The sequence below is a fragment of the Falco peregrinus genome, chromosome 1 (assembly GCF_023634155.1).
Source record: "Falco peregrinus isolate bFalPer1 chromosome 1, bFalPer1.pri, whole genome shotgun sequence".
In the NCBI taxonomy this organism is placed as follows: domain Eukaryota; kingdom Metazoa; phylum Chordata; class Aves; order Falconiformes; family Falconidae; genus Falco; species Falco peregrinus.
This window is the reverse complement of record NC_073721.1, coordinates 8,518,011-8,534,171: the sequence shown is the minus strand read 5'-3', so window position 1 is coordinate 8,534,171 and position 16,161 is coordinate 8,518,011. Positions and strand designations below refer to the sequence as shown.

General features: G+C 37.4%; 1 protein-coding gene across 27 annotated transcripts in view; it reads left to right on the top strand.

The window, feature by feature from the left end:
* Positions 1–16,161, top strand: part of KCNMA1 (potassium calcium-activated channel subfamily M alpha 1) — a 505,717-nt gene that overhangs the window by 393,257 nt on the left and 96,299 nt on the right. For 16 of the 27 annotated variants that reach the window (XM_055802251.1, XM_055802256.1, XM_055802243.1 and 13 more), the window contains 2 exons: positions 3,419–3,495; positions 4,723–4,875. In XM_055802251.1, coding sequence (XP_055658226.1) covers positions 3,419–3,495; positions 4,723–4,875 — 230 coding nt within the window. Of the gene's footprint in view, positions 1–3,418; positions 3,496–4,722; positions 4,876–13,065; positions 13,240–16,161 lie in introns of all 27 variants that reach the window. The other 11 variants (XM_027795469.2, XM_005243550.4, XM_005243549.2 and 8 more) reach the window with 2 other exon arrangements.

Sequence of the window (16,161 nt, the reverse complement as noted above, 5' to 3'; positions counted from 1 at the left end):
ATTCTTGTTTGTTAGGATTATAATATGTTTGGAAGGAATGAAAGAACAATGTGAGAAAATAATTTTAAAAGAAATAATTATTCAATATCTGTAAGATTTAAAAAAAAGGAGTATTTGCAGCTGAGTGCTTCTTCATAATTTGCAAGTCATGCTATCAAGGCAATTTGTTGTAAGTCATGCTAACAGGAATCTGATATTTACATGATGTTCTCCTTGAGTTAGGTATTTTAATGAAATCCTATACTTGGAATGATAAAATATTCAAATAAAAACCTTTGCTAAGTCCTAAACTTTTAATAATAAAGTTCCAGTGAAAATAATATTTAAGCAATGCATGTTTGCCACAAATATTTAAAGAAAGTCAAAACATGAAAACAGCGAAATCACTGAGAGCTTGAATGCTGTTCTTGTGGAAAGAGCTAAGATAAGTTTTGATTAGGTGAAATGCACAGAACAGCGCAGCGGAGCACCTGTACCCTCGTATTTCTGGCACCATCCCTGGAGTGCTTGCGTTCAGCACTGCCTCAGGTACGCTGCCCTTCAGCCCAGAGATCTCTTCCTCTCTGGTGCTTTTCTCCAGTTGAATATACAGCACTGCCTTCACGTTCCTTTCCTGAGAGGCTAGCTTTTTTTTTTTTTTTTTCATTGATAAGCATTTCACATTCTCCTGTGAAATTATTTCAGATTGTAAGTAAGAATTACCCGGCATAGCATTTTTAACAGGGAGAAGCTGACTGTTATTAATGTATTTAAAGAAATTTTACACATCATTCATCTAGCGCGTTTTCTCTAATAGCGAACTGAAGCAAAATTCCCAGTTCTGCCTGGCTTTTTGCAGAAGGCTTTGTTTAGAAACTTGCTGCCTCCCTTTCCACTTTTCTTAGCTGTTCTGTGCAAAGCAAATGATTATCAGATGTGTTTCAGCTAACAAAGCCAATTATGGAAAGTGTTGATTTCACCCTTTTGAGCTATGAATCAGAGGCAGGAAAATATTCTAAAATTGAGGTCTTTCGGAGGGTAAAAAAAAGGATTTTTTAATGAAGTAAATTGGACATGTTACATACCCGAAATACAAATTAAATTATTCTGGTTTTGGTGTTACATGCTAACGGAGAAATTACAGCTCAATATATTTCACAATGAAATATAGCATGCAGTGTTCAGTATAATCTTCTTGCCAAAATTATCTTTGCATTTTTAGGACAGTAGTTTCACATTAGAAACAATTACACCTAGAAACAATTATGCCTCGGTAAATAGCTTCGTGTAAAATGTGGAGCGTTTAATTCTAATACAGACTATATGAATTCCATGTTTGTTATTCTTTATTCATTTACATGTTAGTACTATCATCAGAAATCCACATGCTTCAAATCCACTTAATTCAACCCAGTTGTATAGAGGGATAATTTTATTCCAGCAGTCACTTGAGGTGTTTGCTCTTGGCTTTGCACATAGGACTCAAGGTAGTCTGTAGGACTTTTGTATGGGAGTGGACTACATGATCCGTGGAAACGACCTATGTCCAGTTTGTGTCATGAAGTTTTCTGAGGGAGTATTTGTGATAGCGGGTTCTTGTTCAATACGAGGCTTTACTGCTGGACTGGGCGGAACTTGTAAACACTGGAGGCAGTTTTCTTCTCCTTGCTGTCAAGTCATGCTTTGGAAATATTTTTTTCTCATTTCCTCAGAGGCAGTTTGTTTTCTTTTTGGTGGAAGGTGAATATTTTGAAGACCAGAAACTTTCTGCAGCAAAGTATACAAATGCTCAGAAAAGGCTTTTTCATGTTGCATTTTGCTGCTTGGAAAATATAAGACAACTGCTCAGCCTGAAGGAGCAATCTTCCTGGAGGTTTCTTAGGGAAATTGTCAGAAAATTGTATTCTCTGGTCCATATCTCATACAGTAGACATTCTACTTTGCTCCTGATGGGCCACCTAACTACCAGGGCCTTTATTCGGAGGTGTAAAATAACTTGGGTAAATTCATAACTATTTGGATTAGTTATCTACTTCATATTTCTGAACATTTCCTGTAATGTAGTTCCACCTGTGGTGGACCCTAATAAATCTAAAAAAGAAATTAGCAGTGATCATCCCAGATGAGCTGCCAAAGGCTCCCTTTATTCAGAGGCTGCGTATTAATTTTCTTTATTTTTCTTTTTATATTTTGGACCGTAGAGTGTTCTATTCCAGTGACCCCCCCTGCTGTAGCAATCCAACCATCGGGTACTGGTGGCAAAATCCGTGGGTGGTCGCAAAGTGGCAGCTTTGGCTCTCGCTGCCGGTTTACGTTGAGAAGCATGCAGTGAGGGAGGGTGGGAAGATAGGCATGGAGCTGACACATCCTGAATATGGATAAGTACAGGGAAATTTCAGCAGGTTAAAAAGTATGTTTAATTTGTTGTGCCAGCAGGAATCCTGGTAAACTGTAACTGTCCAGCTAGAGGCCAGCTGCGTGATCCTCATAGAATGTGTCACGGCAGCCTTACATGACATGTGGACTTGACAACCATGATTAAACTGTCCTGTGGGCAGTCTCATGCATATTTATTAAACTGGAATTTTGTTTTATTCTTATATAAAGTCAAATGTTTACTCTTCCTCGCTTCCTTAGTTCTTGTGGTGAGCCGTTCAATACAAGAGTAGGACATAAGCAAAAATACTAAATGGAAACCTCAATGGTTCGCCTTGTTAATTACAGGGTTTTGTTTGAAATTTTGGGGTTTTTCTGTCAAAACGAAAATGGTTCTGCTTTATTCAGATATGGAAGCTAAGAGAACAGTCTGAATCAAGACTGTTTGATTCTTCCATTGAGATTTTCCTTTAGGAACTTACTTTGAATGGATTTTCCCTTTCTGGTTTTGTTTAGGTTTGGGATTTTTTTTCTTTTTTTTTCCTTCTTTTTTTTTTTTTTTTTTGAATAGCATATCTGATATTAGTCACATTGTTCTCATTGCAATATCTCATTATATCCAAAACAAAATCCTACTGTGACCAGGTTGGAAAATTGACCCAGGTTGCTAGACAGTTTTTTTAAAAAAATATCTGGTGTATCTTATAAGAACAGAGAATGCATTATATATTTATATTTCTGTGACAAAATTCATTGGATGCTCTTTTTTATAAGATGAAAGACAAATGGACTGATACATTGTGTCATGATTATCATCCCTTCTCCCAGTTACTTTTCAAATAAAAGTTATATTAAAAGAAACACTTATTTGGAGTCTTACGTTTGAAATTATTGGTCTTGCAGCAACTATTTCCTACTTTAAATGTCTAAACCTTTTCAAAGATTAAAGGAAATTAATGCTGGCATGTTTCATTAATTTGGCACTGCAGCAAGAGGAAATGTGGGACTAATTTAATTTATATGGATTAAGAAATGTGTCAGTTTTTCCATTCTGTCTCTCTAGGGCATTTTTTTACTGCAAGGCCTGTCATGATGACATCACAGATCCCAAAAGGATAAAAAAATGTGGCTGCAAACGGCGTAAGTAATATTTCTATCATTCCCTTCCTCTCCTTTTCATGAACTGTTCAGCCTTGGAGAATATCTGTACATGCATTTGCATGTTTTACACAGTGGTACAGAAAAGCTAAGAAATAAATGCACAGCACCATAATAAGTGACATTTGCATTTCTGAAGTCCATATGTTTTTATTACATTTCACACCGCTCACACCTGTTTTTTCATTAAATAGTCCATTAGAGTCAAAAGCTAACAAAACTTGAAGAATTAAATGAAGCTAGATCTAATCGAGGAGGTTTCTGAGTTAAGAATGAGCTAACAATGCAGTTCTGCTCTCATTCGTGCCATGCAGAAATCCGGCAATTTCAATAGCTTTCCATTTCTAAAGTGCAGAACTTTTGTCAGTCTTGGTGAACATGATTCTCTAAGAGAAGAAACAAGGGAATAATATTCTGTCATATAACTATTGAAATTAATTATTATTGAAATAAATGATCAGTTTTACCGGAGGGAGGAACTGTCTGAAAGAAATCAAATGTTAGTGCCTCTTACATATATCCTTGTAGAGCTGTAATGCTAATATTTGGTTTAGTTTAAGTTCTCAGGGATGCTGTTTAAATTGTTTGAAAAATTTTACATGAAGAAATAATTGACGCTTGGAATTGAGATCAGACTTTCTATCTGTATTTCTAGAAATGTATAGAAACTAGCATTTTATCTATATACACTGTGAAAGGACTTTTTGGAGGAATTATCACTACCATGTTTTAGTCAAAGATGTGTCTGACCCAAGCATATTTGTAATACTGATAACAAAAGGATTTAGGGATCCATTTCTCAATGGATATCTGAATATTTATGTGCATCCCATGGTATCATGCCATGAAAAAGATCATTCAGTTCAAAAGTACTGATTAGGTAAACTGAAAGATCTCAGAAGAGTTGGATTTTATCTATTTTACCATTACTTCTAAAAGGGGAAAACCTCTTATGTATAGATCCAGTCATAGTGTTATCACTGTCTTAGTCTTAGAGGATGCGAGAAAGCCTAAACTGGGCATTCTCTGCCTTTAAGGGGTGCCTGAAACTGAGGAATTGTTGAACATGATTTTAAAAGGGGAAAAAAAAAAATTCACTAGGGTTTTTAAAGAAACTCCTCTCCCCCCAAAAAGACAGGAGTGTGGGACAAAGTATGATTGAGAGAAAGCAGCTGAAACACTGACAGAAAATGGTATTTATCCTCCCAGTAGCCACAAGGAGAGCAAAGCTCATGGAAAGCATGCCTGATGTGGAAGGAATGTATGCGTTGCCTAACATATTGGAAAAAAATTGTTCAAGAACAGTTTATCCATTTGAGAATGTGACCTTTGAACTGCTGCCAAAGCCAATGAAGCTGCTGAGTAAGTTCTGGTAAAGCCAGTTACAGATGCCTCAGGGTGCCTGTAACTCTCAAACCCAATATTTTTTTCCAAATTAACCAACAGTTGAAAATAAATATGTTACCTGTTTAATTTTATCTGATTCTGTCAAAAAAAAAAAAAAAGACCTATTCTATTTCTTCTCTACTCCTCCTTCACATAGTGTATGCTTTTGACACATGCGCTGATTAAGAACAGGAAAAAAAATTCCCAAAGAGCTGCCATAGTAATGGGAGATCTAGACTTTTCCTTGAAATCTGTTAGAAGGTATGAATCTGGAATTCACAGTATAAGGGGCAAGAGCCATTTATTAGACATTAATGAGAATGAGCGTAACATCCTCAGTAGTAGGAAAGCACAGAGAAAATGGAGTGTCCAGCGACCCAGCCAGCACAAGGGATGTTATTGCCAGCAGTAGGGCTGTGGAGAGGTGAGAGTGACAACTTCTTTGTGTAGCACTAGGAAATGTTCCAAATGGCATGGTCACATGTATCAGTCCATTAAATGAAAGGGTGTGGGACAGATGAAGAAACAGAATGATGGAGTTAGTGAGGCAGAAGGAGGTGGCGGTGGCTGTCAGAGCTGCTGCGGTGAGCACTGAACGCTAAGGAAGGAACCCTCTGAGTCAGGTGGGAAAGAAAAAAAAAAAAGAAAGAAAAAAAAAGGTCAGTGAGAGTAAAATCTTAAATTTCCCTTTCATTGTCTGCCATCTGCCCTCTTCCCTCTCCCTTCCTGCATACACACCCATATGGTCACAGGTATAGTGATAGCTGGGAGCAGATTCCACTTAGGAGCATGCTCACAGCTATTAGGGATAATAGAATTGCTTTGCTTTTAAAGTTCTGTCAATCAGCAACAAAATTTAAATGAAAAATGTAAACAGTAATTAGTGATTTTTTGATCAGATTTTGATGACAATCTTAAGATTCCTTTTATGGGACCTGAGGGTTTTTGGGGTTTTGTTGGTTGTTTTTTTTAAGGTAAGTCTTTAGTGCAGTCTATTATTCAAATAAAATATCTCAGTTTTTAGCTTTCAAATCACTAATCACTTTTGAAAAATCTTAACTGTGTTATACATCTGTAAACTATACAAATCATTGGTCTTAAAATTGCAGTCTAACCAAAACAAAGCATAAATCAAGAATACTCTTTCCCTATGGAATTAGGAAACTGTCAACTGATCTGTCAACAGCTAATATGTCAATTTGATTTTCAAAGGCACTGCAAATAGTCACACATGCGTATTTGTAGTCCTATATGATAAATATATATTCTAATTAGCCAGTAACATAGCAATTAGAGGCAACTGAATGCGGAAAATGTGTAAGATGAAAGGTTGTATGTAAAAATATTGACACATTCAGGTGAATTAAATGTGAAAGAATATCTTTACATGGAAAACTTAATTATGGTGGCATTAATTAATGCAGTTTCCTGTGACACTTGAAAACCACATTCTTTAATAATGCATCTGGGCTTGCACATCCATTTAGATACCGTATGAACATTATCTTGTGGTGTTGTCAGGGTCTAAACGTGAGTCTGACCTACATAGCCATTTGTCCAAACCTGTTAGGCCTAATATTAATAATTCAGGGCAGATCAGTATGTTTCCACAAGGCCAGGGATAATGAAAGTAACCTTGTTTCCTTTTGCAGTTTCTTTGCCATCCCGTTTTTCTTACCCATCCCACTCCCTGAATAACATATAAATGCTGATGTCACGTTGTCCAGAGAAATGCTTATGTGGAAATTTTATTCACAGATTGTTAATATTTTTTTTAATGTTTTCGATCTCTTTCCTATTCCATTAACTGTAGTTTTTGCAGCAAGGGGCCAAATACATGTATATGTTTATATAAAATGCAGCCATGTTGGGATGAATTCTCTAAACTGGATGACCGACGACTCCTGTTTCTTTCACTTTGTGCAACAGCTGTGGTCTAATTCTCTATATATTTTTTCCAGTGACAGTGCTTGCTGTGAACGGTGGGGGTTGAACCCCAGAGGGGACATATCGTGTGTACATTGATGTGTTTGAAGGAATTTCTTGCAATCTATGACAATTGACAAACTTTTGATTTATTTTTCCTCTTGCTGCCTTGGAACACGGCCCCTACTATATTTTAACTGCACACTGATAGTGATCTATTGTGAGTAAAAATGGGTTCCCTGTAGCCCAGAGTGCGGTCCAACCTGTCTTTCTCTAGAAGAGAGTATTTTTGTTCAGTATTTTGGTTCTTTTCTTTATTTATGTTGCATGTAGCAGTGACGTCATACGCACAAGTTTCTCATCGTTTACACCAATGGAGATTAGGGTGACGTTGAAGAAAATACAGCAGTTTCCCCCTCTTCCACCTTGTTGCCCCTTTTTTTTCCACGATCTTATTCTTTCATCCCTATTTGAAAATGAGATCTTGGCGATAGCATTTCCTTGAAGTGATTCTAGAGATACCTCACGAATTTTTAGGGATACTGGTTAGGCTGGGGTAATGACCACTATAGCCCTGTTTGCCTGGTGAAGTGCAATTCATTGTCAGACCCCTCTTCAATTTTTTTTTTTGTGCTTTGTCTTTTTCATTAGATAGTTGACACAAAGAGCAACACGCTCTTTCACTGTCCTGGTCTAACTCCTTTCTCCTCATCAGCAAAATAAAAAAAAAAAAAAAAAAGGAGATGGGGGAAAGCCAGACAATGAATTAAAGGTGTGGCTGCCTTTTAAACCTACCGGTATCTCCAACAGGAAACAAGCTACAGTGATTATTTTCCCCCAGCTTGCTTATTTTGAAATAAATTACGTGAGTAGAGCCACAATGACTTTTCAGGACCTTAACTGTCAAGTTTTACGTTATTATTATATATAGAATATGAACTTTATAGACCACTTCATGTCAATCCAAGTCATCCCACTTTGAAAGCGGTGCAGACTCGATGAAGGCTCTCCTCAGCCACTTTCAGTGTGTACAGTCATGATAATTTAGATAAACACAGCATTTGGGACATGGAAAGAATTTTCTGCTTATGAATACAAGCACTGCAAAGAAATGTACTGTTTGTAGGACAGTGTTGGGATTAGAGGAGCTTGTTCTTTCAAGTAGCAAGAGGGATCAAATATTTCCTAGCTGCAGCGAGGCGTTACTGAGCCCAACGGAGGCTGCTAGCCGTACCGTGTAACTGCAGCTATTTGAAGTAAGTGAGGCTGTGAAACTTCAGCATATCACACAATAAATTGAGAATATCTGGTGAAAACACTTTAGGTCTTAAATAGGATTGAGATGTTCCCCTTTCCTCTCCCCGCCCCCCGCCCCCCCCAGCCATACATGCCATTGGATCTTGCAGAGGATCCGGGAAAAACACACACTCCTGGAGTTGCATTATAAAGAGCTTGACAGCTTGGAATTGCAGTGGCCTTCCTTATGATTATCATTATTTACTATTTATCCTACTGTGTTGCCTGCAAACTAGGCTAAAGGATTGAGAACCTGTTGTGGTAGAAAGCATCCAGACAGAGAGCAGAAATTTCTCCCAAGATCTATTTTCAGCCACTGGAGTGACACAGCAGAAAGATGGGGCAGCACAGCACAGCAGATTGTGAGAGAGGTCAGCGTGATAAGAATCAATACTTAATAATAAACCAGAAAGAAACTAATTTCTATGGATAAAATGATGAATCCTATTGACCTGGAGGCAAAATACTGGAAGTAATTTGGATTTATTTGAAGCAAGGTATTTATTTTAAATATGTTTCTCTGCTTAGGCCTTTATGGACCAGAGAAATTAGTTTAAACAGGAATAATTAAACAAGTAAGAGAGTTCTTCATGCTTAGAGAGTATTAAAAAAAGAAAAGGTCACGTAGCTTTGACTTGTTTTTTTCCATTTCCCCAATAGCTTGGGTTTTTTCAGAAATGCAGTTAGCTTTGAAAGTACGCTGGCGGAGAGTCTTCTGTAAGGTAATGAAGGAAAGGTTACGATCAGATTTCAAAATTAAAATGAATTGGTCTATAAATGTGCCATTACTTCAAGACCCGTGAGTCATTCTTATAGCTACTAAAATAGAGCAGAATGTCCACGTAGGTCACCTGCTGTTTCTATAGTTTTGACAACAAACAGCATCATATGAATTATAGAAAGCAACTAACGAACATTCTTTGATTGCACAAGTCGCAAGCTAGGGAAGTGAACGAGCTGACTTGGTGGTCTTGAAGTCATCCTGTAGAAATTAAATAATGGAGAAGATAGCTTTGCCTGTTGTGCTAAGAGGAAATGAATCCTCACAAACAGTTTAAGATATGCTGCTGTATTTTTCAGGAAACTGAAACTGTGCTGGCAAAAATCCTTCCAATATTTCAGTATTTCAGTCCCATGATGCTAACCAGCATTGCCAGAAGGCAATCAGATCGCTCTGGTCGCCCTTCAATGCTGCTGTTATTTTACTCGTAGTGTGGATCATGAGAACTTGATGAATTGAAATGACGCTGTGTGCATTTCAGTTCTTTGGTGGGACCTGTTTTTACCTTCTGCTGGTCAAGAAACCTCCAGTTCTTCTTAACCAGCTGTTATCTCGTACAAACCCACTAGATGTCCTCGTAGATCTACTTTCTGTTACCCTAAGGTCACAAGGAAAATGTTAGTGATGGGTGGAGCACGATGATTGGGTAGACTGTATGGTTTAAAAAAAAATAAATAAAAATCAGCAAAGATGAAGGCATACATTATTCTGCTTGCTTTAAAACAAACAAACAAAAAACAAACAAACAAAAAAACAAAACAGAAAAAACCAAAACCCACAAGAGCTGTTCCTTGATATCTTAGGTAGGCAATAATCTGCAGTTTCCTTTGCTTATTTTTGCAGCTGGAAATACTTCCTATTACTGTCTGTGAACTCTAAGTAACACCTCAGATCCAGACAATCTAAAAATTTTGCCTGGCCTTTTTGAGTTTTTGCGATGAGAAGGCGAGGTACTGCTAGAAGCTTAGACATTCTTTCCTTATGAGAATGGAAGGCTATTGTCTTCTGAGAAAAACTGCAACAAAAAAAAAAACTTTTCAGAAGTATTTACTTCATCAATAAAAGACAGAAATTTTGCTTTCCTTTTGCTCTTGACACAAATCAGAAAATGGCTAGGTCATATATGCCTTGTTTTGTCAGTAAATTATTTAAGTAGCCTGATTTCTGTGTCCATGATAACATCCCCTGATAGTTTTACTAATTCATTTCACAAATGCTGTGGGATTGTCATCATACTGGGTAGAAGGATCTGATCTTCCTTTTTGTCCATTGGTTATTCAGTTGAAAATAGGGAAGTAATTTCCTTTATGGCCCAACTTACGTTTTTACTAGTTTAAAATAGCAGTTCTATTCAACATCCATAAGAATTCCATGAATAGAAATGAGTCAATTCTGATGCAGGTGGTACAGGTGTCAACTGAATTTAACACCCACCCAGAGGCTGTTCTTAAGGTCCCCCTGTCTCTTTGACGAGTCCCATTTTTTGTTAATGTTTCTGCAAGTTTTATAGGAAATGGTATGTGTGTGGCTGAACCGTTTAAAATCATTTCTGTCCTGTCTTTGATCTTGTCCACTAGTCATCTCTACTAATAATCCATGTTTTGTTTTATTTAAAAGAAAATAAGTATTGTATTTGGTATGAATGTAATAATGACTGTATAAAGGGAATGAAGAGTAACAGCATGTTTTCTTTCCTAAATGTATTGCTCTGGTATGCAGTTGCTTATATACTGGTTGAAACCCTTGTAGCAAGTCCTTTCTGCTACTTACATTTCCAGGTCCAAGCCTGTTTCCTGCATGTTAATGATGTAAAATATTAAAATGATGCATGATCTCTGGAACAACTGATAATAATAGTTAAAAACAGTCCCTGAAAGGGCATCACTTTTGAGAAGTGCCCTGGAGTCCTTCCCCTGTTGAGCAGAAGGGCTTAAATTTCCCCCTTCATTGGTTTAAGTCTGGTGAAAATGGTACAAAAAGATTTCCTTCTCAAGCCTCTTTGCCCTTAAGGATGATTTCTTTTAATTTTCGTAAATGTGTCCTATCCTATTATTGACTGTTGACAAGATATGGCTACAAGTAAATGAAACCCAGGGACTGTTACTAACCAATGACTTAGCGGTTGAGAATTTCTGAGCAGTGTGTTTTGCTACAGCATTTGATTAGAAAAAGTCCTTCAAAACAGCTATAATTAAAACAAAATGGGCCTGCCTTTTGCCTCACCTACTGCTAGTGTGTCTCACAAATGCCCTTTATTTTGCTTTCCTTCCCTTAAAGTGAAAATAATAAAATAGGCATAATGGAAAGACTTCCACATTTTTGGTAACATATTTTGCTTTTCTTTTTCTGCCCAACTTTTCGATTTTAAAGAATGTGTTGGGAAGAGTTAGACAGAGGGAAACCATGGGAAAATGAATGCTGTTTTGAATTTTCTGTGTAGTTTGAATGTGTGTGCATCAAAAGCTGCAGTGGAAACCTCCTTACTAAAAGCCAAGCTCTGAGGAATGATGTACCATGCAATGAACAAGCCTGACGCTGCATGATGACTTTCTGAACAGCTGTAAGATAACTCTACTAGGATGCTAAAAGAACATGGCATTAGTCATGTGAGCAAAGTTTTAGAGGAATGGAGTCGCTGCTGAAGAGATCACTCATTCATCTCCCTCAATGCCTGTTTTCCACAATCATAATGTTACCCTTGCTTGACAAGTATACTGTATGGCAAGCCATCAAGGCCTTAGAACAGGACTTGACCCATTTGAGCGATTTCAATCCCTCTTCCCTGGTGACTGTGGCATTAAGAAACCGGGGAGGAAAAAAAAAAAAAAAAAAGGAACAACAGAAAGAGAAATTATTGTAAATTAATGTCATTACTATAATGCAAAAAAGACATCCTAAACTGAGGGTACAGGCCAGAGAAACATTACCTTTTTTCTGCATTTGCTTTTAAGGTTTTGTTTTTGCCTGTCAGTGTTCTGTTTCATTTTTAGTATAATTGAGTCAGTTCAATCTAAACCATTACCAAAAGTGTTGGTTCAGCGCAACATGTGAAACAATCTCAGTGGCCTTTGCGTTTCTTCAGACTCGAACGTGCCTGTGATTCAGGTAACGTACAAAATGGCACGGTGGGGGTTACACGCCCGTTTGTGAAATAAGATGCTGTATATTTCCAGAAATACCTAACAAGGACATTGGAATGACTGAAGGCTAAAAAAGTTCCATTCTAACCCGTCCCTCCTTTTGGCATTAGCCCTTAATTCTACATTCAGTGGTTTGGTTCCCAACCTACCTGTGAGTCCCGAGCAGGAAACGTGCCAGTGGTTGGTTCAGCATGTTTCAGTGGACCGATGCTCTGTGTGCTTTTGGTGATGCCTTATTTGTGAACTGATTTTAATGTCAAGCATATTTACCATTATTAGTTGTGTCTCTTATATGGGCAAATTTTGGTATTCTGTCAAGAGTTAATTTGAATTCCTGAGGATATAATGTAAATGAAGTAAATTTTCCAGAAAATTTTATGAACATCTTGTAACTCTTTAGTAATGTGTAATTTATTGCATTAAAGGAGTTCCCTGGCACAGTTTAATACAGAGAAATTATTAGCATATGTTTAAGAATAAATATATTTACATATATGTATATGTATGTATGTGTATAATGTATATGTGTGTGTGAGTGTGTGCGTAAGAATATATGTGTATGTGTGTTTTTGTCTGTGTATACATACATACATATATATAGAAAGTCTTTGATTCTTACAGGAAGCAAGATAGGCTAAAAATATCTAACAGATAATCATTTTAACTCAGTAGTATTAATTGTGCCAAGGGAAAAATATATATTCTTAGGATTCTCTGTTTTTACTATGTTCTTTTTTGATCCAAACACTTGACTGTAAACAGTAATTCTTCCCCATGTCTGCGGTCACCCTATAAGACTGAACAGAAATAAAGAGCAATTTATCTTTTGCCCTACTTTTAATGTACAGCCAAAGTGTTATCAATAATCTCATTGCATTTTTTTTTTCCCTGGGTCAAGACTGTTAACATAAACTAAGGCCTGTGTTAAATCCCTTAAATTACCTTCCAGCTGCCTTGTTATATATATAACCTTGCCATTAACCTGCTGCTCTTCCTCTCCTCCCATCCAACACATGGTTATAGCCAAGATGTCCATCTACAAGAGAATGAAACTGGCATGTTGTTTTGATTGCGGACGCTCTGAGCGTGACTGCTCTTGCATGTCAGGCAGTGTACATAGTAACATGGACACCCTTGAGAGAGCCTTCCCACTTTCTTCTGTCTCTGTTAATGATTGCTCCACCAGTTTACGTGCCTGTAAGTTTTAACACCAACACATGCTGTTCCATGTCTGTGATGTCTGTGGTATCATCCCCGTCTTGTGTCGTACATTGTAGTTCTGTGAGTTTTACTGGGCTGATGCTTTTTTTTTAAAAAAAAAAGTCAAACCCACATTTAATACAGCTCTGTATCTATATTTCTGTTTTAATTTATTTTTAAGATGAAAAATGTGATTCATTATTTTGCTTCATGTGCTCTTTATGAGGCATGCTTTTGCAATAGCATGCAGGACCTTAGTAGTGCAGTTTGGTGACATCTTTTTTATTTAATTCATACAATATAAATTGTCATTAATTAAACAATAGGTGCTGCAGTGGAGGAACAGGCCTGTGTCTAAACCTATGACCGGTGCTAAGCAGACAGCTTTAATGGTGCTGGCACTAGAGCAGCATACAACGGGCAGGGAATAAATATACAGGGTACAACTTAGCTGCTGAACCGTGGCAGCTGCAATTCTATTCTATGCTGCTACCCATTGTCTTTAGTTTTGTTTGTAACCCTTCAGCCTCAGTAAGGCAGGGCCTTCCATCCAACAGTGAAACCGCAGAAATCTTAGTTAAAAAGGTTGTACGTTTTGTGGTGCCTTTTTAGAAGGGCTATCCTGATGCAAGCTTACTTCCTGATGCAGGCTTTTTGAAATTAACTGTGGAATCTGTCCCGTAGGACAGTACCATTCTGGAATATGCCCCAAAAGCTCCTTCGAAAGGTCAGAGTTGAGAGAGAGAAGGCAGAGAACGTAGAACAGTTCTGCGTAGCCTTTAATTCTTTGGGCGAAATGACAGGGATTTCAAAGCTTGCTTTATCAGTGTGATGTCAACAACTGAAGGTTGTTAAATACAAAAATGGTGATTTTAAATTTTTTTTTTTTTCATTTTCTTATCCTCTTCAGATGTTCATAACAGGCAAAACTATGTCTTGGGACAGGAGCTATTTTCCTTTCCCCACCCAAGTAGCAAAGAAAAGCTACAAAATTATTCAGAAACATCTATAAAGGAGTATTAGGACTTTTGATCAGGAAGCATGTCGGCTTTGTTACAAGTCATCACAGATAAAAATGCTTTCCATGGCTAAGAGTGTAACATAGTTAGTAGATTGTGTCTGGTTTCCTTTTGATACCATATGTATATTGCAGTATCTAGTCCAAGTGGTGAATGATTTTAACTAGTTTGACACTTGAACTATTTTTCTGGACACAAGTGTGGAGTGTATAACAGTACTGTGATTTTTGTTAGCTTTTTTTGTTTAAAGACTGTCAGATAAAGATTTTAATAGGATTTTAGAGATTTTACTAGAAATCTTCTCTCTGTACGTGTGTATAAGCACTCTGAATGTTCTTCTTGTCTACTTGGTTGCGACTTGTGCGTCAGCTCAGGGGAGATGGTTCCCAGTTTTAAGTCCTATCCTAAGTTCCAGGAGTTTTTATCCTTTAAAGAGGCCTTTATCAGGTTAAAACACAGCAAAACATACATAGTTAAAAAAAGCCAACAAGAAACCTTCCTGGATTGAGAATTACTGCGGGCGGTGTTACTTATGCAGCCTAACAGCCTCAGTGACACGGTGCCCGGTATAGTTTGCCTTAATACAGACTAGTACAGAGAATATGTGGTTGGGTCCCGGCACTGGTGTTAACAGCAACCAGGTCAGGCTAAATGAATACATCCCCTACAAATGGGTAAAATTTCTGCCATTAGCACTGTTTGGTAAGGAAAGAAAAACCGTAATTTATAGGTTATCGTAGCTTTCAAGTTCACTTAAGACTGTACAGAGGCAGATAACGTAAACATTTTTGATTGTGTTGCCTGCTGAGCCAAACCCCTCTGCAATAATGGTATTATTTCCACCAAAAAAAACAATACTTTGGGGAAACACGGTAGATCTACGCTATATTTTGAAGGCTAAGTGATATTGACAGCTTTGAGGATTTTTAGCATCCTATCTTTCAGGGGCCCTTTCCCCCCTTCATCACTCCATCAATTCAAAAGAGATCTCACTCTTCCCCTTGTGAGACTAGTCACCTTTGACTGTTAATAATAAGTACGAAAATCAATACCAATTCACACTCTTCGCAAAGCAGCATAAGCCTTTCTTTTCCAATTAATATATATACACACAGATGCAACATTTCACTGGCAGGGCTTCAACAGAAATCAGTGTGTTTTCTTTGCAGTTTGCAGGGGTCGTATGATGCCCATCTTGACAGAGCTAGTTAACTCAAAGAATGGCGGTGAGAGTCAGCTTTTCATTAAATATGAGCAGATGTGAAATGTAGAGTGTTTGACAATTAGAAATGGCAGCAGCAGGGCCCCAGAATCAAAGTAAGGTCAGATTGGTGGATCAGATTACCACTCTTACATTCTTTAGTTGTTCTGAAAATCATTTTGAATTAGTGTCAGTGGAGCCATGATGGGTTTTGCCCTTTGTCTTTTATGCTAGGACTGTATTGTTTCCCCAGACACTCATTAAAGGTCATTATATTATTACAGGGCTTGCTTTGGTCATGGTGCCCCAGTTGGGTTGGGTTGCTTCTACAATTGCTTAATGCATTTCTTTCTTTCATTTCCCACCCCCATCCCCCCCTTTTTTTTTAATATACTTTTGGTTATAAAAGGAGGCTTGGGTTTTTTTCTTCCCCAAAGTAAATAAAATCACAGACCATTGTATGAAACTTGAAACAGTGAGTAGCTTTTATAATAATTAACGCTGTTTGTACAAATCTGATGTCAAGTAGAAGACACCAATTTACATGTTCAATGATGTACACAGGATTTAGGGTACTAATTGTTTAATACATAGAGAAAGTAACACTTGCAGTGTATTTTCCACTGTGAATGATTTTCTCTGTTATTATATTGTTGCTTTTACTTCCAGCAAATGAAAATCATATTTTGATTAAATGTA